This window comes from Globicephala melas, chromosome 11, assembly GCF_963455315.2.
Source record: "Globicephala melas chromosome 11, mGloMel1.2, whole genome shotgun sequence".
NCBI classification, from domain to species: domain Eukaryota; kingdom Metazoa; phylum Chordata; class Mammalia; order Artiodactyla; family Delphinidae; genus Globicephala; species Globicephala melas.
This window is the reverse complement of record NC_083324.2, coordinates 64,585,974-64,613,434: the sequence shown is the minus strand read 5'-3', so window position 1 is coordinate 64,613,434 and position 27,461 is coordinate 64,585,974. Positions and strand designations below refer to the sequence as shown.

The 27,461-nt window shown below is 47.7% G+C and overlaps 2 protein-coding genes across 8 annotated transcripts in view; both read right to left on the bottom strand.

The window, feature by feature from the left end:
• Positions 1-9,611, bottom strand: part of ZNF76 (zinc finger protein 76) — a 31,519-nt gene extending 21,908 nt beyond the window's left edge. For 3 of the 6 annotated variants that reach the window (XM_060307333.1, XM_060307335.1, XM_060307336.2), the window contains exon 1: positions 9,379-9,610. The gene's annotated coding sequence lies outside the window, so the exon portion shown is untranslated. Of the gene's footprint in view, positions 1-9,264 lie in introns of all 6 variants that reach the window. The other 3 variants (XR_009565692.1, XM_070046688.1, XM_030870998.2) reach the window with 2 other exon arrangements.
• A 5,750-nt stretch (positions 9,612-15,361) lies between these two features.
• SCUBE3 (signal peptide, CUB domain and EGF like domain containing 3) overlaps positions 15,362-27,461 on the bottom strand; it is a 37,268-nt gene continuing 25,168 nt past the window's right edge. For both annotated transcript variants that reach the window (XM_030871003.2, XM_060307332.1), the window contains exons 9-22: positions 27,143-27,259; positions 26,517-26,642; positions 26,104-26,220; positions 25,863-25,967; positions 25,459-25,575; positions 24,965-25,123; positions 24,486-24,701; positions 23,972-24,133; positions 23,598-23,765; positions 22,929-23,090; positions 22,293-22,490; positions 21,465-21,617; positions 21,263-21,342; positions 15,362-19,443 (exon numbers count right to left, since the gene is read on the bottom strand). In XM_030871003.2, the coding sequence (XP_030726863.2) occupies positions 19,294-19,443; positions 21,263-21,342; positions 21,465-21,617; positions 22,293-22,490; positions 22,929-23,090; positions 23,598-23,765; positions 23,972-24,133; positions 24,486-24,701; positions 24,965-25,123; positions 25,459-25,575; positions 25,863-25,967; positions 26,104-26,220; positions 26,517-26,642; positions 27,143-27,259 (2,030 nt within the window). In that variant the 3' untranslated portion in view covers positions 15,362-19,293. The remainder of the gene's footprint in view (positions 19,444-21,262; positions 21,343-21,464; positions 21,618-22,292; positions 22,491-22,928; positions 23,091-23,597; positions 23,766-23,971; positions 24,134-24,485; positions 24,702-24,964; positions 25,124-25,458; positions 25,576-25,862; positions 25,968-26,103; positions 26,221-26,516; positions 26,643-27,142; positions 27,260-27,461) is intronic.

Genomic DNA, 27,461 nt, shown 5'->3' with positions numbered 1-27,461 from the left:
ATACCTATTCTTCCTCTAATTTATGCCAATTTAAGTTCTGAGGTAGGGAACTTCTTCCTCTAGGATTTTTTCTTCCTTTCTTCTCTTATAACCACCAGAGGTCCAGTTACTCTTTAAAATATATCATTGTGGTATTCTTCAAACTGGGCTGTGTGGTACTTTGTGTGTCTTGTGGAATAGAGTGTCACAGTGGGGCCCCATGATTCAGTATCCTATGTTGAAGGTAGTCTGTATATTCTTAACTCAAAGCAATGTCCCTGTGTGACTTCCCTGGCTGTCCAGTGGTTAAGGCGCCACACTGCCACTGCAGGGGGTGCGAGTTTGATCGCTGGTCGGGGAACTAGGATCCCTCATGCCACGCTGCGGCCAAAAAAAAGGAAAAAGCAATGTCCCTGAGGCTGTGGGGAAACAAGCACAGTCCTACATTGTTGGTGGGAGTATTCATTGGTATAAGCTCTATGTCGGGCAATTTGGCAGTTATCAATCAAAATTACAAATGTACACACCATCTGACCCAGCAACTTCATGTCTAGTCTACAGGTAGACGTATATGTGTGGAAAATGGCACACGTCCAAGGTTATTCATGGCATCCCTGCATGTAATAATAGCAAAAAAATTCCAAACAGCATAAATGTCTATCAATACAGAACTTCCTTATTATGTAGACATAAATAAATGAGGATGTTCCTTACATACTGACATGGAAGATCTCCAAAATATACTGAATAAAAATTTCAAGGTACAAAACAGTGCCTTTTGTATGCTGCCACTGCCATAAAAAATCTATGGAAAGACAGTGAAGCAATTACTAACCAAGGTGGAAGGATAACTGAGTGACGGGCACAGCGATGGAAGGGTGACTTTTCACTGCATATCTTTCACACTTACAAAAAAAATTTTAAGCCCTGTGAATGTGTTACCTATGTAAAATAAATAAATAAAAATATAAGAATAAAAGAAGAAAGTCTAAAAGCAAGCTTTGCACTCCTTGTGTTGGCTAGAGGAATATCTATGATTCTCCCCTAACAAGGCATGGCTACTCCAGGGCTGACAGGATAGATTCCATGATGTACCAGTTTGTAGCAAAACCACATCTGAAAACTCAGCTTTCCAATTCATGGATGCCATTCTCACTACCAGATGGAAACCTGATCAAGCTGAGCATGAAGCAACGGCAAATCTACATAGGAGCTGAGGACATACTGGCTCCCCAGCCTGGTATGTCCCCAGGCTGGTCAAGAGGGTGGGTCTGGCTGAAGTGGCAGATGAGCAGGGGCTGCTTTTCTCCCTCACTGCTTCTGTGGCTTTGGGACAGTACCTCCTAGATTGAAAGGATGATCTTCTCAGACAGAGAGAACTTTGGTCTTAGGTACCCCTGCCACACCTTCTACATCTAAGGCTTGGGTCAGTTCTACAATCTCAAGGAGCTCCCAGTTCCTTGAGCTTATCTTAACTGCATGGGTCTCATGCTTTATCAGCTATCCCAAAGCAGCAGGGACTTCCAACAAATGAAAAGTTATGCAGTGAGAAACAGTACCAGGCTAACAAGTTACATCTGGGCTTCTCTGAGATGAAGCATTACGGAAGGCAAGCGTTAACCAGGAAGCAGTAGAAGAAGCGCTCTGACTTCCAGCTGGTGTCAGCTAATACACTGAAGCTTTGAAACATCCCAGATCTTTCTGAACTATAAGTGAGGAGCCCAAGCAGGCCCTGCACTTCGAGCAGCAAAACAGAGACATAGGATTTGTGAGACCCTCACACGGACACTCACATTTCCATACCTTGACTGACAGCTGCCAGGGCAAGAGGCATCTGAGGTTTTGTCAGTAGCTTAAGGCCACCAGTTAAAGATAATAGCTTCAGGGCTTCCCTGGTGGTGCAGTGGTTAAGAATTCGCCTGCCAATGCAGGGGACATGGGGTTCAAGCCCTGGTCCAGGAAGATCCCGCATGCCACGGAGCAACTAAGCCCATGCGCCACAACTACTGAGCCTGTGCTCCAGAGCCCGTGAGCCTCAACTACTGAAGCCCGCGAGCCACAACTACTGAAGCCTGCACGCCTAGAGCCCACGCTCTGCAACGAGAAGCCACTGCAATGAGAAGCCCGCGCACCGCAAGGAAGAGTAGCCCCAGCTCGCCACAACTAGAGAAAGCCCGTGCGTAGCAACGAAGACCCAACGCAGCCAAAAATAATAAATAAATAAAATAAATTTATTTTTAAAAAAAGATAATGGCTTCAGCTGCACTTGGATTTGTAGCTCAGTTGTTCTTTTTTTTTTTATTACTCACCAGAACAAAATTTTCCCATTCTGTTAAGTGAAAGATGCTAGTTACATATCCACTCTAATTTTGTGAGTGACTGGATCATTAAGATGGGTTATATCTCGTATTTTATAAATTAATTAATTAATTTATTTTTGACCGCACTGCATGGCATACAGGATGTGGGATCTTAGTTCCCCGACCAGGGATTGAACCTGTGCCCCCTACAGTGGAAGTGCGCAGTCCTAACCACTGGACCACCAGGGAATTCCCTATATCTTGTATTCTTGTTTAGCTGGTCAGAGACTCTCCTTAAAATATAAGCATCAACATCTAAATGACACAAGGATTAGACGTCTGTGCTTCCAGATGCAGTGAAGGGATTACTCTGCCAGGTTTTTTTTTCCCTTAAACTCAACTTTCTTGGGGTGAAAATCACACATCCTACTTTCTGCTAAACTGATTATAATTTAAGTTCCTGGAGAGCATGCATTTCAGCTTAATCAGCACCAAACAAAGAATGTGCCCACAGATACTAAATGAATAATACTACTAGGCCACATAATTAACTAAACTCTTTAGCTCAAATTTGAATCCTAAATCAACCCTACTTATTGTGAATTAGATCTAACTGAGACCAGATTTGAAACCCTTCATCTAGGGACTTCCCTGGCGGTCCAGTGGCTAAGACTCTGTGCTTCTAATGCAGGGGGCGCAGGTTTGATCCCTGGTTGGGGAACTAAGATCCCACCTGCTTCGTAGTGCGGCCAAAAAAAAGAAAGAAACCCTTCATCTGCTACAGAACTATAAGCTCCCTAAGAGAAGTTCCTGGCAGAGGAGTAAATGCTGAGTGCAAGAATGAAGGAGCGTGGGGGACTTCCCTGGTGGAGCAGTGGTTAAGACTCCACACTCCCAATGCAGGTGGCCTGGGTTCGACCCCTGGTCAGGGAAGTAGGTCCCTCATGCATGCTGCAACTAAGAGTTCACCTGCCACAATTAAGGAGCCCACAAGCCGCAACTAAGGAGCCCGTGTGCCGCAACTAAGACTCAGCACAACCAAATAAATATTAAAAAGAACGAAGGAGGGAAGGAACTGAGTCCCACCACCCCAGCTCTTCCTCCAGCCCTAGCTAGGATGCCCACTTTTTCCTCACTTGGATTACCATCTTGCCTCATCTCCGACATCCACGTAGTTTTCTCCCAGACCCAGGTCAAGAACAAGCTTTCCCTGGCCAACACTGCACCAGACCATCAGACTCCAGCCTACTCCCTCTATACTCAGCAGTGAAGCTACACCAGGAGGTTCGTCTGTAGTGTTCCACGAGGGCACGGATGCTTCTCTCTGTCATCGGATCCTGAGTTCAGTGCCCAGAACATGGCAGGCACTAACTCGGTATTGCTTTAGCAAAGGAAGGGAGGCCTCTTACCACCAACGCCACTACACTGTGTAGAGCTCAGCAGTTTCCAACATCCTCTCAGATATACGTACAGTTATATTATCTCTCTTGCTCTATGCACTACTTCATCGACTCTCACACAGGAGGAGCTGAGAAGACAACTCATTTCTAGCCTAAAGCTACCATTTTGCAGATGAAGAAACAGGCCAGAGCTGCCAGAGGAGTCTGAAAGGGTCACAGAGCTACCTGGTGGCAGAGCCGGGTCTCACACCTGAGCCGCTAGTGTTCTTTCCACCATACTCCTTTGTCTCTTGCCCAGTAATAGTGTTCTTTCAGTTCCCAGGAGGGCAGAAATTGACTAGCAAGTCTAACAGACTTGTATATCCAGCTGCTTATTTAACATCTTAATGTCCAAAAACATCTCAAACTTGACATATTCAAAAGTGAATTCCTTATCTCCCCTTCCTACAATGTATCCTTCTTCCAGGCTCCCCCATTTCAGTAAATGCGAACTCCATCCTTAAATTGCTCAGACCAAAAATGAGGGAGCCACCCTCAACTTCTCTATTTCTTTTATATGCCACTTCCAATCCATCAGCAAATCCCGTTGGGTCCTCTTTCAAAACATATCCAGAATCCAACCACTTCTCACTCTAGCACTGCTTTACCTTGGGTACAAACTACCAACTTGTCTTGCCTGGACTATTGCAATAGTTTCCTAATCAGTTTCCTTGCTTTCACTCTTGCCACCTACAACTCATTCTCAACATAGCAGCCACAATGATCCTTTATGTCAGATCACGTCACTTGGGTGCCTAGGACCCTCCAGTCGCTCCCATCTCACCCACAATTCACAAAAAATCCAGGGGCCTATAAGGCCTAATATGATCTACCACCAATCCACTCCCACCTCCACATCTCTTGCTATGTTTCTCCTCTCCACCCTACTGCAGCCATACTGACTGGTGTCCTCATGTTTCTTGAATATACGAGGCATACTCCTGACTCAGGGTTTTTGCACTTGCTGTTCCCTCTGACTGGAATATAATTCCCTCAGATAAATGTTTGGCTCACCTCAACTTCTTCGGGTCTTTGCTCAAATGTTGCCTTTTCAATAAGACCTTCCTTGACCACCCTACTTAAAACTTAATATCCTGGTTCCTGGTACTTTTTATCTTCCTTCTCTGTTTAATTTTCCCAATATATATTTTACTTGTTTATGGTATGTTTCTGCCTCATCCCAACAGGTGAGCTCCTCAAGTCCTGGAACTCTGTTTTATTCACTGCTCTATCCCCAGGTATGAGAAAAGTACCTGGCCTCCAGCAGATATTCACCAAACATTAGTGGAATGACCGAATGAGTGAATGAATGAATGAACCTCCATACTTTTAGAATCTCCCAGTAATCTGAAGGGTTTAGGCCAGAAGGGGAAGACCCTAGTTGAGCTCTGATCTCTCCCTCACTTCCCCCACTGTCTCTCCCTCTTCTCAGGCCCAGTCTAGCCCATTAACATAAGAAACCACACCTGGGCTGGGAAGCAAGGCAGGACCAAGGCCACAGGTGCTTGTTGCCAGGATGATACATTTCTGCAGTGTGCTAATTTTTGAATTTAGCATCATGATATCTCACAAACAGAAGAGGTCAAAAATAGGTTGGGACTAAATATACTACTTAACCAAGATAATAGTACTGACTCAGTAACAACAGCTCGTTTGTTTTGACGTATTTTGCAAGGAACAGTGCTAAATTTGCACTTGTTCACCTAGCTGTCCTCTTTTTTCTCCAATTTTTTATTATGGATTTCAAACATACATAAAGGTAGAAGGAATAGTATAATGAACTCCACGAACCCATTACCCAACTTCAACAATTACCAACATTTTGCCACTTTGATTTCTTCTCTTCTCTGATTGTCTCTGCAACCTCTGCTAAATATTTCATCTAGCTGTTTTCTTGAGAACTGGTCTACATATGACAGACCCTGGCCTTGTTACCACTGTATACTAGCCACTATGTCAACCAGTCTCTCTAGTCTAACCAGAAACACAGTAAAAAGAAGCACTTACACCCATTCCCCCACCCAAGCTATGACTAAAAAAGGAAGTGTCTAAATTCCAGAATGTTTAAATGAAGGGACTTGCCCATTATCACGTTTGGAGGGATTTGGGGAGAAGGGTTGTTGTAGCTACAAAGTAGATATAGACACTAGCTGTTTTCACTTGTTTGTACCTGATGCAGAATTTCTGAATGAGTTCATTCAATCCAGTAAGTATTCACTGACTACCTGCTAAATATGTGGGACAGGATTAAGATAACAAAAGATAAAGAAAACCCAGCTTCTGTTCTCAAGGAAACCACAGTGGGGGTGGAGCGTGGGTGTTGGGTGAGAAGAGTACCCAAATAACTAAGATCCAAGGCAGAATATGTTCTATAGTCTAAGAGACATTAAACAAATCTAAGGCGAAAGCTCCTTTTAAAGAAATCAACCCACAAAATTTGCAGACCCCAAGATTTATGCCTTCCTTAACTCTAAATCTGCCCTCTGCTGAATTTACTGCTATACAGCCAATAAGTATATTATTGGGAATTTGGGAATTCCCAATAATTCCCAAATTTGGGAATTTGGTGACCCACAGAATAGACTTTTGGAAGTGGATCTTTAATGTCACATTTTGCTACTCACCATCCAGTCCTCTGGTGGGAGGGGACTGGAAAGTCCTCCCAGGGCTTGGAAAACAATGGGGCTAACTGGTGTTGACACTCAAAGCATTCTACCCTGAGGGCATATACAGCAAGCAGCTTCATAAACCGGATAGAAGAGTGGAAGTGTGTCAAGAAGACTTGGTTACATTTATTCAGAAGGATTTCCAAGATCTCTCTTCTTGCTACCTAAAGGACTGTGATCTTGGTGATCTATTATCAGAGGTTCCCAGAGAAAAGTGTAGTTCTCTGGACAAAGCAGGGAAGTGTGGTTGGCCATGCTGTGTGTGAAGGAGAGAGTGGCAGGGAGAGTGGAAGAAGGGGCAGAGCTGGGATGGGAGAAAGGTTTACACCATAATCAATGCTACCAAGATTGGTGAGGTGAGGATGCAGGTGAGGATGAGGTGAGGTGAGGGAGAAAAATAAGAGTAGGGAAGGAAAAAGGCACTGTGAGAAGGGATAGGGCACAGGAAGGGGGATAAGGTAAAAGGTGATTCTGGTTTGAAAAGATCACTGATGAAAATGAGAAAGATGCTATGAGATCCCAGAATCTAAGAGGCAGGATCTCACAAGCTATTGAAAAGGGTATGAAGAGGAGGGATCTTAGCATGGGAGGGTGTATAGATTTTGAAGGATGGGTTCACATTGGGATGGAAGTGGCTCATTTCACTGAAGCTGGGTGAAGCACTCACTAGATGAAGGGCTAACTTAGATGAAGGTTTTGAGTAACAGGATGTGGCTGAGGATGGTAGAAGGGAAGCAGCTGTAACACTCCAAGAGATTTCCAATCTCTTATGTATATGAATTCCTGGGCGTAAAGGATTTAACAGGATGAGAGGATTTGGGATAGAGTGCCACTGAGGTGGGAGACACCTTAGGGTAAGTTTAGGGTAAGTGGGAGCTCCAAGGACTCACAGGGTGAGAGGATATTTGGACAAAGGGTAAAGAGAGGTATTAAGGTGCAGGGGTCTCAGGACACGTGGGGTCAAAAGTCATGAACAATGGGTTGAGGAAGTCACCAAACCATAGGGCAAAGGTTAAGAGAAACCTTAGAAGTGATGGGGAAAGCGTTGGTGTTGGGCTTAGAAATTATTAGAAAATAAGGAACAAGGGGCTGAGAGTGACCTGGAAAACTAGGTAGGTTTAGGGGCAAGAAAAGCAATGGATCAAATGAGTTTTGAAGACTGTGGGTTCAAATCCCAGCTCTGCTACTCATCCGGGTGAGTTTCAGGTTCTTCATTTGTTTAAAACCAAACCAAAACAAACAAAATATGGGAAATAGTGGTAGATATATTGGGGTTGTGAGGGGAAACAGTTTACACATACAAAGCTTGGTGCACAGTAGGCGCTCAGCCGTAAGTGCCAATCATCATTAAGGAGATAGCAGGGTAAAAACCCAGAGAAGTGAGGAGGCCACAGCAGAGATAAGAGGACAGTGATTCCAAGAGCTCGGGGGGGGGGGTACCAAAATAATGCAAAGTGTGGCCCCTGTGTTCATTATCTGTTGACTCCCTAGCACCCAGGACACAGTAAGACCCGCAAGAGCTTCTCGGCTTATACTTAAGGGCTCCCATGGGCTAGGCCTGGTACCAAATGCTTTGAATGCATTATCTCAAGCACTACTATTATCCTACCCTAGGAGAAGTGAAGACTGAGGCTAAATGGTGTGCCTAAGGTGCCATACTTTACAGGCCAGAGTCAAACTAGAACCCAGATCTCTTATCACATCAATACCCCAAGCTGAAGCACTCTTATCCTGCTTTGCAAACATGTTAACTGATGAGGCCTGATCAAGGGAAATGGGTATGGACTATTAAGAGTGTAGGGGGGTTGCAGGAGTGAGGGAATAAGGTTCAAGAAGCAAGTGGACCCTGGGCTGAGATTACAACAGTAAACTTCTAGTTAGGAGTACAGAGTATAAAAATGATTGCAAACAAATATTATCTTGACTGAGAATTGCAGAACGTCACAGCTGGAAGGAAACTCTGAGATCATTTAACCCAACCTTATCATAATACAGATGAGAAACTGAGGTCCAGAGCGAGGAAAGGACTTTTTCCAGGTTCCCAAAGCACAATGGTGGCAGAGCTAGGACTTGAATCTGGGACCACACACTCAATCCAGATTCTCTGATGACTCCAACTATATCTACTTCATATTCATCTCTATATCTTCCTGAGCACCAGCTCGGTGCTAGGGCACTTGTAAGTCATGTGCTGATTAACACTGGGGGGCTGGAGTGCAGAGAGGGATGTCCGTGGAGGTGATTTTAGGATGAAGGGGGCACATGGAATGAGGATCATGAAGTTACAGGGCAAAGAAGGGATTATCAGATACTGAGGGTTATGTAGAAGATAACTGGGTGGGAAACTATTTTAGTAGGTATGGCTTAGGAGTTACCAGGAAAGGTTTGGGGGGAGTCACCAAGTTTGTGGGGGAACACGGGGTAGAAGTGGAGGGGGTTACCAGACCAGTGGGGTCACTGACGTTTTGGGGGATGTAGGGATCTCGGGTCGTGAGTCACTGGTTTAGAGCTGAGGGTGGTGGGTCCCTGGTTAGTGCTGGGGAAATTCCTGGGTTGGCAGAGTCAATGAATAAGAAGTGAGGATTACCTGGTGAGGTCTTAGGGTCAGTGGGTGGGGTGTGGGGGTCACAGAGGTTGAGGCGGGCGCAGTCACGGGGTGGGGTTTGGAAGTCATGGGGGAGGAGTCACAGGACGGAATGGAGGGGCAGGGATGGGGGCCAGAACACGGGGTGGGGGAGGATCAGGCCGCCGTCCAGCCTCCCGGCCACCGGGCTAGGGCCGGAGAAGGGTGGGCACGCCGGGCTCGGGACCTTCCCAGGGCCCTGCGCCCGCCCGGCCTCCCACCTGGGCACGGTGGACCCACTCCCCGCAGCCACCAACCTGACAGCCCCCGAGGGCGACTCCGCCGACAGACCGCCATGCAACGGGCCCCGCCACCAGCGCCGGCCCCGCAACCCGCCTGCGCCATAGCCCGCCCGCCCGCGCGCAGCTTGCCTCGCGCCATATCCAGGTTCCAGGGCCGCCGCACTTTCCTCTCCTCTCGGCGCGCCTCTACCGGGCCCCGGAACCCGTATAGAAAATATAGGGCACGCTCCACCCCGCACCCCCAGTCGCCGCGGCCGCCGTCCTACTTATCCCGGTTCCCGGGCCGCTGGAGCCCGGGCAGCCTGGCTCTGAACGGTGCCGGTGAGAGCCCCGCCCCGCCCCCCGGCCGGGGTGACGCGCAGCCCGCAAGGCCAAGCGCCCGGGGAGGGCGTGATGACGTCACGACGCCCCGGTCAGGGACTGGGCGCGGCTCGCGAGCCCGGTCGTCTCTATAGCAATGAGGAGCCGCCACCTGTCCTTCCGAGGGATTCGGTCCACCTGAGGCGGGAGGCGGGAGGAGCCCGAGGCCCCGAGGCTCGTCGGCCGCCTGCGGGTGAGAAGGTGCGCTTTTGGATGGGGGGAGGACCGGAGGGGCAGATTGTGAGGGAGGCCGTTCTCGCGGCTGCCACTCTCCGCACCGGGGCCACGGACCCTCTCCTCGCGGCTCAGAGCCCCCAGGCGCCTCCTGCGCCTTACGGTCCCGAGGCGCTTTACTGTGCGCAGTCCGCTGGCACTGCCTACGATCTATGAGCCACGCGGGTATTATTAGCTCCTTATTGAAAAAGACGACGTGAGGAGCCGTGAGGGACTGGCCTCTTTAGGGAGGGCGCCCTGAGGGTGTTCTTCGGTTCTCTCATTCCCCCGCCAGCCCCACCTGCAGCCTCAAAACCAGCTGCTCCCCCTTGTAGGCTCCTTTCGGGGTGAACAAAGCCAAGCCCTTTTACTGTTTCCCCCTCTCACTAGGGAGGGGCTGTGCTTGGGGAATTTTCAGGCACCTAGGGGAAAAGTAAAAGAGTGAGCTTTTGGTAAAAAATTAAAAATAGAGACGTTAGATGAGGAACTGGTAAACGTTGCCTCTTAGGAGAGGAATTGGGGTGACTGGAGGAATGAGGTGAGAAACTTTTCTCCCTCTCTGCCCTTTTAGACTTTAAGTCCTTTCTTTTGTCTCCTCTCTCCCCACCCCCCAAAATTAACTAAAAAAAATTTTTGAAGGAAGTATGCCAATAAACTGGAAACATTTACAAAGTACTGTGTTTGGGGCCCATGGTAGCTAGAGATGCCATTGGTGGTTCCTTTCCTCCCTTGTCTAAAGAGCTTAACCACAAAGCCTCCATTTCAATTTTAGACATTCTCTGTTCCGCATCTTACTGCTTTTGGCACAATTCCAGAGGTGGGACTGGGGCTCCAATTCTCATCAGGTTCTCAGTTTAGGGGGGCAGTGACAATTGTTGGCCCATTCTTTTTCTCTTTTTTTTGGCCGCGCTGCAGGGTATGGGGGATCCAAGTTCCCTGACCAGGGATCGAACCTGCGCCCCCTGCAGTGGAAGTGCAGAGTTTTAGGCACTTGACCGCCGGGGAAGTTCCGATGGCCCATTCTTATGGTTATATATAATTAATCCTTTCTACATCTCCAGGTATAGAAATAAACAGCCTGACCTTTAAGGTGCCCTCTTTCTGTTCCTTTTTGGTGGAAGTTTGACAAGTTATTTTACCTAGATACAAAGAGAACATAGTAGCTTGTCCTGTAGCATAAACTTCTGGTTAGACATAGAGCAGGGACTAGAACTCAGGTTGTACTAGTTTGTCCGTCCCCCCCCCCACCTTTTTCCATAATAAAAAATACATCTGTCCTTCCTCACATTCCTTGCAGATCCTAATTTGATTGGCTAATCACCTCTCCCATTACACAACAAAAACTCTGGGAAACTAGTGTCTGAATTTGAAGTATTAAGATTCTGATGATGGGTAATTTCAGGTACTCGGGAGAACTGGGGAGGAAGATACTTTGGAGTGGAGGATTGAAGATCACTTCTAGTAACTTCTGTTCTTCCTTTGAACCCCATCCCCACAATATAACGTATAGGCTGGTGGTCTTAAGACATTTTAAAAAATGGACTCCATATAAGAATTTTAAAGAACTATGTACCCCCTTGTTCATTTCTAAGTTGATACCTAAATTTTCCATCATAAATTTAAATACTTGTAGAGGATATAATTTCTGACTGACTGCAAATGTTGACGTTTTAAACTAAAACCATTACATCATTCTTAATTGTATCTAGTGGACTCCAAATACCCTAAATATTTGATGTCTGCCAACATCCATTTAAAAATATATGAACAAGAAATTTTATATGGTTCCCTTTCTTATTGAATTCCTAATTCCATTCACTGCCCCTATAGAACTTTATCCTAATTAGTATATTTGTATGCTTTAAAGTCTTTCACTGATCACTGTCACCTTCTTTGCAACAAAATTGAGTATATATTTAAGCTTCTTGCTTGTGACCATAGGCTTTGTTGAAAATTTTCTTATGAATCAAATTGTCATTACGGTTATCACTAGTACAACGATTTATTAAGCAACATCACTATATTACACATTTTTATAACTTGTGAAACCTAAAAAGTACAATTTTATTGAAAATGCATCTCAATGAGAAATATGGTGTTTCTCCTCAATTAGTTCAGGTATTCACAGACTAATATTACCTAATGGTGGAAGGAGATAAGGTGCCACACCAATTCTCTACCTGTTTTTGATTTTTATAGACATAAGCATTGAGAAACGTTGTTTACATAGTAATTGGGAAAGGAAGAAATTTGTTAAAATGATATCCCTCAAGTCTTTGAACTACTTCTAAATTACATGCCAACAGTCACAAAGTGTCCTATTACCAAATACTGTTATCAAGTACTATCAAATAGAGTCCTCCTTTACTTTATTAAAAGCAAAGAATTGGAAACCACTGATCTTGCAAAAGGATTTGTTAGTCATTTGAGTATGTTTCAGTCTTATGAAAATAATTATTAAATTATCTGTCACCTTTTCACTCAGAGGCACCTAGTTAATCAGATAACTGATTTTCGTACTTCTTTGCCAACACAATTTTTTTGATAAAATTCTTTCATCATTACATGTTTTCAGTATCTTTCTGTTAAAATATTGACATGCAGATTCACTTCCATATAGAAAACACCTGCCATTTGTGGAATTAGCAAAGCCAGTCTTCATTTCACATCAGACTTACTTTCTGTCAGGAAAAAGTCTGACTTTATTCTTCAATTTAAATAAGTACATTAAGGGACTTCCCTGATGGTGCAGTGGTTAAGAATCTGCCTGCCAGTGCAGGGGACATAGGTTCAAGTCCTGGTCCGGGAAGATCCCACATGCCACAGAGCAACTAAGCCTGCATGCTACTGAGCCTGCGCGCCTAGAGCCTGTGCTCGGCAACAAGAGAAACCACCGCAATGAGAAGTCCGTGCACCGCAATGAAGAGTAGCCCCCACTCGCCGCAGCTAGAAAAAGCCCACGTGCGGCAACGAAATGAAGAGTAGCCCCCACTAGCCGCAGCTAGAGAAAGCCCACGTGCAGCAACGAAGACCCAATGCAGCCAAAAATAAAATGAATTTATTAAAAAAAATATATTAATATTCACTTTTAAAGAATATTGTAAAATCACTGGGAAATAAATTAACTGTAGCTTATAAAATAGATTACTAAAGTCAGTCATGATTAAAATTATATAGATCTAATATTAATATTATAAAAATTGTAAAAACAAGATGGTACTATTTCTCATTGTATAATTTGGAATAATGCCATATAATGTATAGCTGAATACATTAATTTATTAAGTGAAAAGTAGGGTAGAAGGCATGTTAGTCCCTTGGCAAATACCGGTTTCTGCTTGTGTTGAACTCTTATGTTTGGCTTTTGGGAACAACTAAATAACAATCGTGTAACAAAAAAAGAGAAAGAACTCCAATAATTTTCTTAGACTTCATGATCAAACTTTTTCTTATGTATTTAATAAAAAAGAAAGTTTTTTTGTTAGGAAATAATGGTTTGAGCAGCTAACAATTTCATTTTTTGCTAGCAGGAGGTAGAAAATAGGAAACATTTTATAAGATGAAACAAGAAGATTGATTGTAATGGGAATATTTTGTTATGAAGGGAAAAAACGACCCCTTCCTTCTACTCCCCAGGTTTTTACACCCTAGGCCATGCATCAAGATTCAATGTAGGTGAGGGATATGCCTTTCTTTTGTAAAGTAGGACAAGGATTATGGTGATAGAGGAGGTAGGATGGAGAGTGCATGAATATGCTGGCTGGCTCTCAAACAGATGAGTTTTAGGGAAGAATTCTTATGGAAGTTGAGGATCTGGAAATGTATTCCCTTAAAACTCTCCTCAGGACTTCCCTGGTGGCGCAGTGGTTAAGAATCCGCCTGCCAATGCAGGGGACACGGGTTCAAGCCCTGGTCTGGGAAGACCCCACGTGCTGCAGAACAGCTAAGCCCCTGTGCCACAACTATTGAGCCTGCGTTCTAGAGCCCGTGAGCCACAGCTACTGAGCCCATGTGCCACAACTACTGAAGCCTGCGCGCCTAGAGCCCGTGCTCCACAACAAGAGAAGCCACCGCAATGAGAAGCCTGCGCACTGCAATGAAGAGTAGCCCCCGCTTGCCGCAACTAGAGAAAGCCTGTGTGCAGCAAGGAAGACCCAATGCAGCCAAAAATAAATAAATAAAATAAATTTTTTTTTAACTTAAAAAAAAAAAACTCTTCTCAGATTGATTTCCTTGCACAGGTACCCCCCTTGGAAAGTCTTCACATACCTTTAGGAAGAATTCCTTGGAAAGTCTTCATGTACCTCACTTTAAAGACTGCTTGATATAGACAGACCCATACTCCACTGGCCCTGACTCTACATTATTCTGGGACATAATTGCAAGTGTCCTAGAAAGAAGGAGGAAGACTTGGTGTTTTTGGAATAGAAGAGGGTTAGGAGAGAAGTCAGAGAAGATGGCCCCAAGTTGGTATAGTCACTCACCGTGGTCCTGGATATGGTCCTCAGCTTTGCAGTTCTAGAAATGTGATTTTTGTCAGTCCACACAAAGGTGTTCATATTTTGTCACACTGAATCAAACTCACAGGAAGTTAATGTATGAAATAGAATGCCAGTGAATTAATTTATACTCATAATCACCAAGTTGACTGGATTCCCTCTCCTGCTGGGAGATCTATGTAGAAAGGTCAGTTGTAATCAGTCTTACATGAGGAGTGCGGATCTTGAGCATGGCTATTGCTATCAAGCTGTGATGGCCTGATGCGCGATGCCTGGCACGTAACAGGAGCTCAGCAATTGTGGAATAGAATGCACCTGTCTCCTTTATAGATGCTGATGGGGAAGTTCAGGATTCTGGTAGGCCAACCCAACATATGTTTTGATCAGGTAGATTTTTCCTTGTTCCACTTAAAGGGCTATATCATGTAGCTACTAAATCCAATAAAATGTCACGTCAGGGAATTATGTAATTACAACAATTAAGTTTTATCTATCATCTCTGAGCCTAGAAAAGGCTACTGTTCATTTATAAGGGGTTAGAGGTTGCATTCCCAAGACCTGTATAGTAATGGTGGTAGTGGCTGAATGATCTCCATTTCAGAATTCTGTTTGGCGGCCAAGAATGTACTGCATAAAAAGAACAACGTTGGTGAATCTCAGTGCTGGTACTTTGCTAGAGATGGGACATCTTTACTAGGGAAGTATCTTAACCACCTATGGCCTGGCTAGATTTTGGGGACTGTACTATGATAAGCAACAATACCCCAAATTTCCCCCACTCGGGATAATTCTTGATACTGCTTTTTAAAACAGACGAGCCTTTTCAAATTCTAAAATCATTAGGAATAAGATGGATAAATGAAAAATTGGGGTAAGTCCTATCTGGAAGCAAGAAGACACTTTGTCTCCTCAGAGCTTTTTTCCAGCTCTAGGGTAAGCCATTGAGAGAGGAAAAGATGCCAGGCTGAGAAGTTTCATTTAGTATTTTAATAATAATAATAAAAAAAGACAATACAAAATCCAAACATTTCTTTTTACAAGTTCAGATACATTTTTTCCCCCAAGTGCAAAATACTCTATGAACTGCATCATTTATTGTTGTGTAGGAGATGCTTACTATATCGGCAGCAGTGGAAGGTAGATATAAATACAATATTTTGAGATTTCTTTTGCATTAAAAAAAAAGCCTCCCACATGGTAATGGTTATTCTCTGAAACTTAAGTTCGACTCACACAGAATAAAGTTTTTGGTTTGTCCAAACTGTTACAATCTGTGTTGTCTAGATAAGCTGATAAAAGAACTGGGGGTTATATTCCCTCTTATCACATATTTTTCCCTCTTATCATATATTTTTGTAGAGGGTTCCTAGTCCAAGTAATGGCCCAAGGACAGAGCGTGCTACCTTTGAGACAAGTCAAATTTAAAGGTATCCTTGTGTTGTTGGCTTCCACTTTTCTCTTACAGTGCTTAGGAGAGAAGCCAAGCAGGTTAACATTATTTTCTGCTTGTGGTCAGTTATACTTTGTCTCCCTTCCTCTAGTTTGAGCCTGTTATATTGAGGTTAAGCAGCAAATACAGAAGTCTGAACGCGCTATAATATTTTCTGACATTTGAGATATGGCCCCCTAATCTCCAGAGTCACCTCAAACATGCATATGGAGAAAACTTCTTGGATATGAAAACTTTCATTAGGGCTGAAGACCAGGACTGTACTACTGAACTTTCAGCAATAAATCTGAGCCTCCACCACCTCAAATTAATCCAATCCTGGCAGAGTCTGAGCAGTCACTGCTCAATGTCAACCTCTGGGAATTTGTAGGCCTGGGGCAGGGCAGTTCAAGTCCAGGCTCTGGTCAGTTTTGTTCTGACTTTGTTCTCTAAGGTTTAGGGAATGGGCCTGGCCCAATAATACAGAAAGACAGAGGCAGAGAAGTAAAAAGCGATTGCCACGTTGCTGAAGACATAAGTGCCTTTCTGATATGCATCACTTGGCGCTTGCAGCCCTTGCAGGAATGGCTTCCCATTCCCAGACTCAGATCAGGGCAGGTTTTGTACTAAGAAAAATGAGGCCTCTCAGTACTGCGGCCCTACGAACACCTCATCCTGCAGAGAGGCCTCTTGGCTAGTTCATGAAGGGTTCCCATTTATACCATCTTCCCACTTCCCTACAGTGGTAAAAACCTCTTTTTCTGTCTGACCTGTAAAGGCCTAGAGAGTCCCTGAATGTTGGCTCCTCAATCCACTAACCCTTAGTTTGATGCCCCTGGGCCAGCTTCCTCTGTAGGTTTAGGAGCAGCTTTGCCTGGATTCTTAACTCCCAACTTGGACGACCTAAATTAAACTTGGTGGACATTAGCAGGTCTTCACCTGCTCTCCAAGATCTGTCTTGACATTAGTTAAGAAGCTTGGTGGTCTCTACTTTCCATACTGTGGAAATGATTTGCAAGCCCCGGAAACCATGGAATTAAATGGTTAGAGGAAGTGTGTTTATGTGTGTGTATGAGGGTGACAGGAAAGGAATGGAGAGCAAGAAGTCAGACCCTGAAGGCATGAACTGGGAAGCACTCTGACTGTTTGGCTTTCTGAGAGAGATGCAAAATGGTAGGGAGAGAGGAATCAGAAAGTTATCCTAGCTTCTGGTGGAGAATGAGGATGGTCAAAGTTGATTAAAGCAGTTTTCATGGCATCTCCTGGGAAGTGTGGATACTTCTTCTATTAAATGACCATTCCCCTGCTTGGAAGCAGCCGTTTTGTATCTCTACAGCAGAGCCTTCTTTGACCCAGAGAGACAAAGGCAGCCAGACACTCTATCCCCAAGGGCCATGGTGTTGGCTGATGGATGTCAGGGGATCTAGTTGTGACATTGGTTACCTACTGCCTAAGGCTGTTTCAGTTGGTGAATGCTACTGATTGGGGGGGTGTCCGGCTCCTTTATTTAGTGTTGAGCCTCCTTGGGGAGCAATAGCCTGAGACAGTCATTAGAAGTGAGCCCTAGGACTCAACCGTTAGCCTCTGATTGAATAGGGCTACAGCTTTGGGGGAACTAGAAAGAGCAAATGGAAAATAATTTTATAGGCAGCAGTGGATTGAAGGTGGAGTATGTGCAGGATCTGGACTTGGGCATGGACTTGATTCTTCTTCCTTTTGAAAAGCAGTAGTTGAGGAAGCTAGGCTTGAAGTCAGCTCCAAGAGGAAATGGCAAACAGGGGTAGGCAGAATGGCCAACGTCAGGCAAACAACTCCATGCCTGGATAACTGTCCTATTCTTGGCTCCCACAGCCTTGTCTCTGGCCTCAGGGCCCTGAGTCGGCCTATCCCCAGGGGGTTTGTCCTGGTCTTCTTCCATGTGCACATCAGGGGAAAGCTGGATGAAAGCAGGGAAACGATGGAGGTTTTCCCTACTTGGGGTGGAGAATCACTAGCCAATTCCATTGGCCTCTACATTCTTGAGGTCCATGCTGAATTCATGGAGGCACAGGGATGGTGGGATTGGTTTAGCAAACACAGGTCCCTCTTCTTCCCGCTCCATCAAGTCCCCAGAATTACATATCCTACATATCAGGTGCCTCTGCTGGGGGAGTAGAGACAGATCAGATGCTCCAGCGCTCAAGGCTCATGAGATTCAAAACCTTTTTCTTCCACTCCAAACATACACTCTTCTCTCTTAGGCAGCTATAAATAGGGTTGTTCTAATAGAGGAAAAAGAAACAAAAACAAAAAACAAAACCAGAAAACAAAAACCCCTCCCTCTAGTCAACACAGAAAGACTCAAAACGATTGCACTTATTAGATGTGGACAGGGTGGCAGAAGGCTCGCCAAGTGCACACATTCCTCTTGCTGCCCACGGCCTGGGGCCAGAGGTAGGTGGCTCTGGGCTGGCTGCAGAGCGGGGTCCTCTTTGGTGGGGCCCACAAGCCATCTGGGACTACAAGGGAAAGACAACTCTGGGGGCAAGGCCCAAGCTGGCTTTTGGTCAGCAGCCATGTTTCTTTAAGGACAATACTTAGCAAGGGGAGTAGGGCTCCCCCAGGGAGCACTCAGGTGGGAGTGAGGGAATGGCTGGGCCAGGGAAGACAAGTAAGAAAAGGGATTAGTGTTTGAGGCTGGCTTCCAATTGTTCTGTAGTCTAGTCCTTTAGAGGACACATTTTCTTTTTTTTCCGTTTTCTTTTTTTGCCGATGCTTTAAAACCTGGTTTCTGTCCTGCAGCGATAAAGTCTCTCTTGGGGAGCAGCAGCCGCCTGCCTATTCAACATGGTAATTCCTGCTGCTCTTCCTCATTCAGCTGGTGTCCACTAGCCAGTGGTGTGGGCCTTTTGTAAGCCCTCATGAATTGGACCCCAGGCAGTTGTGAGCGAAGAAGGAGAGGAGCTGTGTAGACAGGAAAGCTGGCTGTGTGGGCAGTCCAGGGCTCAAACCACGTGTCCCAGAGGACGAGTGCTGGCATTAAGCCTGTAAGTCAAAGGCTTCTTTGGCAGAACCCTGGGCTGTTAGAATATTCCTGGGGGGCACAGCCAGGGGACATTTTGGCTCCTGTCTAGCAAGGCACAACCTATAACGGCAGAAGCCCCTCTTCCCCCTCCCCATTCCCCACTAGACCCACTTCCTTCGTGGGCCTCTAGCACCCTTCCAAGCTGACAGGGTCAGGGACGTGAGCTGGTAAAATGGGCAGTGTGGCTGGGGAGGGGAGCAGGGTACTTACTGTTCCTTCACCCCTCGGGAGACAGAGCCAGCACTGAATGGCTTTTCCAGGGAGCATATAGGAAATGAGTAAAGAGAAAGAGCGAGGCAGAAAGAGACAAGGAAAGGAAGCTAGAGGAATGGAAAGGGAGAGTGCTTGGTCTATATGGAGGTTTTTTTTTCTCCAAAAAGAGAGATCGGAGAGAATCCCTCATCTGAGGGTGGGGGCTGCCGGCTCTGAGGGCTAAAGAGTCTGGGGGCTTCAAAACCTGGGTCTCGGGCCTAGCGGCACTATTTATAGGGCCTCAGGAAGCTGGAGACTTTGGAGCGGAGCAGCTTGATGAAGGATTTGGGCAGCATCTCCTTGTGCTTCTCTGTGTACTTGAAGTAGTTCTGGGGGTGGGCCAGCACCTCGAAGAAGGCCTTAATGAGCTTCTTGTCCTGCAGAGGAGGGCAGGTAGCAATGTCAGCATCAGTGTCAGTGGTGGGAGAGAGGACCACCAGCCTCCACTCAGTAGCAGCCCCTCTTGATGTCTAATAGGCATATCCAGAAGTGAAATCTGGATTCCCATCCCCCCATCTGTTGCTCCTTTGGAATTCTACAACTCAGTCAGTGGCAGCTCCATCCTTCCATCTCTCAGTCCCAGTCCTTGGAGCCATCCTTGACCCCTCTCTCTTGCTCACAACCACAGCAAATCCTGTTGATTCTACCTTTAAAATATATCCAGGGTCAGACCACTTCTCACTGTCTCCAGAGCTACCACCCTGTCCAAGCCACCGTCATCTCTCACGTGGCAATGGCCTCCTAACTGGTCTCCATGCTTCTACCTACCCTTGTCCTTCTACAGACTGTTCTCCCCTACAGCAGCCAGAATGACTTTTTTGGTTTTTAATTAGATCACGTCCTTCTTCTTTTCTAAACACTTCTCTGGTTTGTTTTTTTTTTAATTTATCTTTTATATCTTTATTGGAGTATAATTGCTTTACAATGGTGTGTTAGTTTCTGCTGTACAACAAAATGAATCAGCTAAATGTATACATATATCCCCATATCCCCTCCCTCTTGAGTCTGGTTTCTTTTATCACTCAGTAAAGCTGAATCCCTTTCATGGCCCATAGGCTGAATGTGATCTGTGCCCTGCTGTCTCTCCTCTATCCCCGTCTTGACTCTTCCTTACTCTGCTGAGCTGCACTGGCCTCAAGGTTCTTGAACATGCCACACGGCTCCCATGCTCCTGAGCTTGGAATGCTCCTCTCCTGATCCTCTAATGGGTAGCCTCTCACCTCCTTCAGGTCTCTTCTCCCCAGAGGCCTTCCCTGACCACCTCGTCTGAAACAGCAACGTGATGTGTGGAGAGCCTACTGGGTGCCAAGCACTGTGCATTAGGACTCAGCTCTTCTGGCTTCTAGGCTAGTGTTCTTTCCATTGCATCAGCAGATTTTTAAAACAAGGGGTGGAGCTTCCAGCCTCTCATCTCCACTTTAATCAAAATGGTGCCTCTACTTTATGCATTGGAGTTCCACAGCACATTTGATATAAGGATTCAGATGCTCTAAAAATTTTTGAAAAGCATTGCTGAAATTATACTCTTTGCAGTCTGCAAGTTCTAGATTTTTGTCATTGTGTCTCATTTTGATAATAATACAAAAATTATTTTATTTATCAGAAAGATAACTTTTTTGCATGGATAATTTATGAAGGATAATACTGTGACTAGGACTATATAGTTTCTTTAGTAAGATTTTCTCAAACTGGGATCCACAGACCTAGGTATCCAGACCATCCTTCAATGTTGGAAACATTCCTTTTCCTTTAAAAGAGGTCTATACCGAATTAACTCTGAGAAACACTGTACTAGATCTGCTGTTTTTCTGTGGGAACTGAGGAGGGAGTAAGGGAAGGCAGGGACTTATGCAAAAGCATCTTTCTAAACCACATTTTCCGTATATGTCTTGGTGGAAGAGGTCAAGGACATTTCATCTCCTCATCCTCCCTTCCTCTTCACCCAGAGTGTAAGACAGTGTGAGTGACACTGCAGTCAGATGGGCTTGGGCTCAAATCCCAGCTTTACCACTGGGCAAGTGCTCTAACTCTCTGTGCCTCAGTTTTCTCATCGGTAAAGTGGGAATGATGAAAGTACCTAGTTCATAGAGCTATTGTGTAAACCAAATGAAAATATTCAAGTAAGCACTTAGCATATTGCCTGCACATTGCTACGTGCTCATTAAACATTGGCCATCATTGTTCATATTCACTCACCTTTAAAATCTCCTGGTGGTTTTCAGATGCATAGAGCCGGCCGTCTCGCACAATGTCTTCTACCAGCTGTTCATAGTCCTCTGCAAGGTCAGCGAAGGAGAGGGGCTCAGGGGTGGGAACTCCCCCTGCTTCCTTGCTCCCCCCAAGACCCATGAGCCTCCCCTTTCTCACCCACTTCCCTGGCTCTTCTGCCCTTGCTCACCATCATAGGTAACGTAGGGAATCTGGAAGCCACGGGCGCTGTTGGCCTCACTTGTCTTGAAGTTGATCCAGAGCTTCCTGGAGCGGGCTGTGAAGGCGATGGGGCGCTCGTACGTCTGGCAGGTCTCATAGGTGGTAATGGAGGATGGGGAGGCTGGGAAGGCAAGCAGCAGGTCAGGAGAGAGCAGGGCAAGCTCTCCAAGTCCTCCTAGAGTAAGGAATCATGCTGACAGAGGCCCTCCCTCATGTATGTAGCTCCCCTACCCTCCAGCATACACATATTCTCTCTCAATGCCCTGGGCTTGTTCCACAATTCCTCTGACATCCAGGTAGTCACACAGTGTAAGAAATTTGACATTTAAGTGAATGGAACAGTAAAAATACTAGAATATGGGCTTCCCTGGTGGCGCAGTGGTTGAGAGTCCGCCTGCCAATGCGGGGGACACGGGTTCGTGTCCGGGAGGATCCCACATGCCACGGAGCGGCTGGGCCCATGAGCCATGGCTGCTGGGCCTGCGCGTCCGGAGCCTGTGCTCCACAATGGGAGAGGCCACAACAGTGAGAGGCCCGTGTACCGCAAAAAAAAAAAAAAAAAAAAAAAAAAAAACTAGAATAGGAAAGTGACACATGTAAGACTATTGGAATTCTACTCCCAAAGCTGGCTTTCTTAACTCTGCTCTCCACCGAACACGTAGCATTCATTGCTGTTTTCCTTTGCTCCGAGGCCTCCCTCATCATTGCCCCAATTCTTCCAGCACCAATTTTTTTCTCTCTCCCTCCCAACCAGATTTGGACTGCCCTTCCCTGGCCCAACTCTGCAGCCACCCACAGTTCTTTCTCATGACGAGGACGTCCCCACACTCGTCCTCAGATGGCAGGAAGATCTCGGGTACCACGATAAGAATCTTGCGCTTGGGTGGGGGGTTGATGTTCCAGATGCACTCCACGCTGGCTGGGTAGTTGCCTGGGTAGTTGGGAGACTCGATATAGCCAGTGAACTCACCCAGCTCCCCACCACACTGGCGATCTGTAGGCCAAGCCCCGGTGGACAAAGCAAGAAAGAGAAGGGAAGTCAGTGGGGAAATAGGTTGGGGAAATTGAAGAGTTCTGAAGTGGAAATCAGATACATGTAGGCAGCCTCCTTCTTAGTCATCATCTCTTCTCCAAGTTCTGGGTCTCCCTTCCTTCCTGCCCTTTTAGTACCTTCTAATCTCACTCTACCTGTCCCTGCCTCCCCACTACCTGCCTCCCTCCTCTCCAGGGAGAGGGTGCTATAGGGCCCAGCCCAGCAACCCGTCTTGAGGTTGAGTGGGTTGGGGAGAGATGGAGGGTGGGACTTTCCTGCCCATCCACTGCCCAGCCCTGCTCCCTGTTGGTTTACTCCCTGCCCACCTCTGGCTTCCTCCCATGCCCACTGCTCCCAGGCCTCTCCACCCCATTTTCCACAGCCTGGTCTGACACATACTCTTGCACTGGGCCACACTGGTGGAGCCATCAAAGTCAGTGCTTGTGTTTCCTGGACAGCGGGTGCAGAAGTTCTGACGGAAGTCGGGCTGATAGGAGCCCATGGCACAGCGGATACAGCGATGGATGCTGGTGTTGTAGTAGTGCCCAGGGGAGCACTGGACTGCAGGCAAGGGGGAAGGGTAGGAGTTAAGATGGCAGGCAAGCGGGAGTTCTGGGGCAGGACACATTCATCGTAGAGAATGAATGAAGACGCCAGAGTTCCTTCTAGAGTCTCAACCTTCCCTAGTCAGGCCAGAATTTAAGCTCAGGGGAAAACGAACTTGACAGAGTGGTTGGCTACAGCGCCAATCCTGTTCTTTCAGGCACTGAGCACAGTCGCAAACCTGTACAGAAACTCATTTGTAGTATAGAGGGGAAGGTGACACCAGCTTTCCAAAGCAGAGGGGTAAGTAGAACTGTTACTTATTGCCCAATTCCCACGCTTGGGACTGGTGGAGGGTCAGGACGGGTCCTATGGGTAGGATGCGGGGGTTGGTCACGCAGCTGGGCCTTTCCCGGTTTGGAGAAGATGGTAGGGCAACATACTTGGGTCTACTCTGGGGACTTGGAGAGTTTTTTGGAAGTAGCTGGGGTTGGGGTCCTGTACCGAGGGGAGTAGCCCACTCACCTTTAGTGTCACAGTCTTGGAAGGAGGCGGCTCCCTCGTGCTTGGTGGTGAGGCTCCCACCGCACGGGAAGCACAGAGTCCGTCCCGCTTCAGGTTGGTAGGTGCCACGTGGACATGGCTGGCAGGGCTTGAAGCCATCTACAGAGTGTTGGCCAGGTGAGCACTGACCTGCAGTAAACCGAGGGCCCAACTCTGATGGGGATGTTCCTGGTCATCCCCACGGGGTCACCCAGTCTCAGGGGACAGAGGCACACACAAACAGGATGTTGACTAGGAGAGTGGCCTGGGGCCTGGGCCTGCCTTGGGAAATCCCATGCCCATGGGCGTCCCAGTGCCCACCCTACCCCACTCTGTATTGTTTGTTCCCCTGGCACCTGCACATGTGGTGACGTTGGTGGCTCCGAGAGGCCCGTGGGCATCACTCCCAGGGCAAAGGTCGCAGGAGAGCTGCCCTTCTCTCTCCTGGAAGGTGCCCGCCGGGCATGGTACACACTGCTCCGTCTGGCCGTGGTAATACGTTCCCTGCGGGCAGCTGACTGAGGGAGAGTCGGCCGCGCTAGCCACCCACCCCCCACCTATTTCCCACCACCCAGGTCTGGGACTCCCCTTCCCTCTCCCCCCAGATTCAAGGAGAATCTCTTTGTCTGGGAACAGACAGAATCCTGCTTGGGAGGATCAGGGGCCAAAGCCATGTGCAGGAGGGTTGGTGGCCTGACATGATGTCCCTCTAGATTTCAGCTTGGGACCAAGGAGTGGGGGATGATGGGCAGGAGTGTCTTGGCTGCCTCACAATTTGAGAGATGCAACCGAGGCCGTAAAGTGTCCTGCTCTGAACCAGACCCAAGCTGAGCCTTCCCTACTCCCCTGCTCCCCAGCAAGCTCCCTTACCACACTTGGCCCCAGAGCGGTGCTGCCCGGGCCTACAGGCCTCCACTGGTTCCGCTCGCTCCCCAGCTACTGGGCCTGGTTTGTGGGCCAGCTCATAATCAAGGCCTGCCAGGCGCAGTAGGAAGCGGTCCTGGTTGATGGACTTTCTAAGCATCTTCAGAGACCCTTTCAGCCGCCGTTCCATCTGCTGTCGCAGGCAGGGCAGCCCACAGCCAGCTGGTGGGGGATGGTGTTATGAGTCAGAGAAGGAAGAGAAAGAAAGAGAAGGAAGAGAAAGAAAGAGTCCCTCCTCCCTGTGAGCAGGAGGGCAAGGAAGCAAAGCTAGGAGCTAGGAGGGTCGTGGTGAGAGGGACTGGCTCCTGGGCTTGGCCTTAGGCAGGGTCTGCCCTTAATACAGGCTCTGCCCCTTCCTTCACTGCTGTTTGCCCATCTCTGCCCTCCCCTTTCCACCCTCCTCCCAACGGTGTCCCAAGTCCCACCTGTGGTTTCTTCGGCTCTGACTTCTGCCTCCAGTTCCAGGGTGAGCCGAGTGACTTCCTTGCCTGGAGGGGTCCGGGCCCGCCGGCCCTTGCCCTTCCGAGAGGAGTCACACTTGAGGTGGATGAAGGTGACCTGGCAGTCAGAGCAGGGGGCACCACCTGGGGGAGAGGCCTTGTCAACCTCAGGGGCACCCCCTGGAGACAGGGAATGTTCTTACTCCCAGCTCTCACTTTTCCACCCCAACTCAGACAGATCTCACCAGATCTCTGACTATAACTATCTCAATTCTCTTTTAGTCTAAGATACTAATCAGTTGGTGGGGGGATATCCTAGGACTTCCTTGGACCCTATGCCTACAACCGCTTCTTCCCCTGTTCTGTCCAGAATTCAGGGTGCCAGTGGGTTTTTGGAGATCCCACTAAGCAGAAGAGCTGAGGGGTGGGAAGGGTTTGGTGGCCAGATAGCCCATTGGAGTGGAGTCCCCAGTCCAGACCTGGCCCCAGGATTCTGCTGGCCTCCTCCGTTTTGCCTTTGTTTCTCAGGTGCAAACGGCATTTGGCATCTTTGATCTTGAAGGAAGCCCGCTGTTTAACCGTCAGCACTGCAGCCTCTAGAGGGATGGCAGAGCTCAGCACAGCCTGGGGGTCCCTTGAGGGTGGGGGCTGCTACAGAGGATGTTGGGAAGCTGGGGCCAGGGGCTTGGCTGGAGGAGAGGGATTATGAAAGCCAAGGGCATCGGCTGTTAAGGGTAGAGGGAGCAAGGCAGCAGGGCTGGAGAATTACAGAGGAAAAAAGGGGATCCAGGAAAAAGTAAGGCCAGGAGAATTCATAAGGAAGAGAAATAGGGGTTAATAAGCCAGAGAGTAGCATGAACAAGGCCTCTGGGCTGGTGCTCACCATGGCAGTGGTTGGAGTTTGTGCTGTTCCCAGTGTGGCCAGCTCGGCCTGGAGCAGCCCTGGGGCTGGGGATGCCACAGCTCACGGTGAAGCCATTCTCAGACTCTGAGAGAAGGGGGCTGTCACAGCTCTGACCTGCCCCCTGACCCCCACTGGCTGGAGGAATCCAAGGGGACCAGAGGAGCTGCCTAAACAGCCAGCCTTCCTCCCTGCCAGCCCTCCAGCAACCTCCTCTCTGTACCTGGCAAAAACCGGGCCCGGGAGGGGCAGCTCAGGGCACAGGTGTCCTTCTTCCCAGACCGACTGCAGCTGATCATGGCTTTCGAGGCACCAGGACTACTGTGACACTTTACTGGCTCTAGGAAGTGGAGAGAAGCCTGAGGAGGAGAGGGTCTTCCTCTCCCGCCCTCTCTGTCAGTCCTTCAGTCAAGTAATTAGGAGGAAGAGAATTAGCTACATGTAGAACTGCAACTGTACACGGAGATGAATGAAGGGATTATTTACCAGGAACTTCACATCTCAAATGGCTACATTCTTCATCTCCTACTACCTCATACCTTCCTCAGTATGGAACTCCACATTTCCCAGGACCCCCAACTACCCCCCACCCTGAAACTGCAGTTCAAGACTCAGCCAGCAGAGGGCGCTGCCCACCTGTGCAATCCTTCCCGTTCCAGTGCAGCCGGCCCTGGCCTGCTGGGCAGGTACACTGGTAGCTGCCAGGAGTGTTGATGCAGCCAAAGCGGCAACCTCCCCGGTTGATACTGCACTCATCCACATCTGGGCGAGGGAGGAGGGAGACACAGACAAACAATGTGGGGGGGAAGTAGGAGCCAGAGAGTGGGCAGTGAGTGAGGACCTTTGGTTAGAGTTCCAGGCACTCTGAGATGATTCCCGGCCCGAGAAGAGCTCAAACCTAGGACCTCCTTCCCTTATCTCTGTTCCCAGTCAAAAGAAGGATTGAGAAGCGGCCAAGCTAACAAGCTTTTTAAAGCCTTCCACTCCTACCTACCAGTGGGGCTGTAATTCGGAAGCTAAGGATGGGAGTCAAGAGGCAGTGATGGGGATGGGAGACAGAAGTTTCGGAAACAGGATGCTGTTCCCTGATACTCTAATCTCTCAATTGTCTTAATCTCTCCCACTTCATCATGATGAATGCAGACATGGCACATGCACCTGGGGATTGCCCACAGCCACCAGCCAACTCAGGGACTCGTTCAGTTGAAGGGTGAGGAGTTGAGAGGGGCTGGGTGGCTGAGGGTCCAGATTTGCTGACTTACCCCCACAGTGGGTGACACCATACAGTAGGTAGCCGTGATGGCAGAGGCACTGGAAGCTCCCTGGCGTGTTGACACATATGTGGTCACAGGTTCGATCAAAGGAACACTCGTCTATATCTGGAAGAGCAAGGTTTCAAGCCGCTGAATCTGTCTTGAGGCACATGACCCTGTGACTCTGTGCTCAGGTGAAGGGCCCCAGGGAGGGGCCTTGGCTCTCTCCCTTAAACTGAAAAGTGTTCCTACCTCTGGCCCAGCCCTAAGATCAGCAATTCAGCAATGCCTACCCACCCCCTAAGCCCGCTCCATTTGGAGTCTTTGG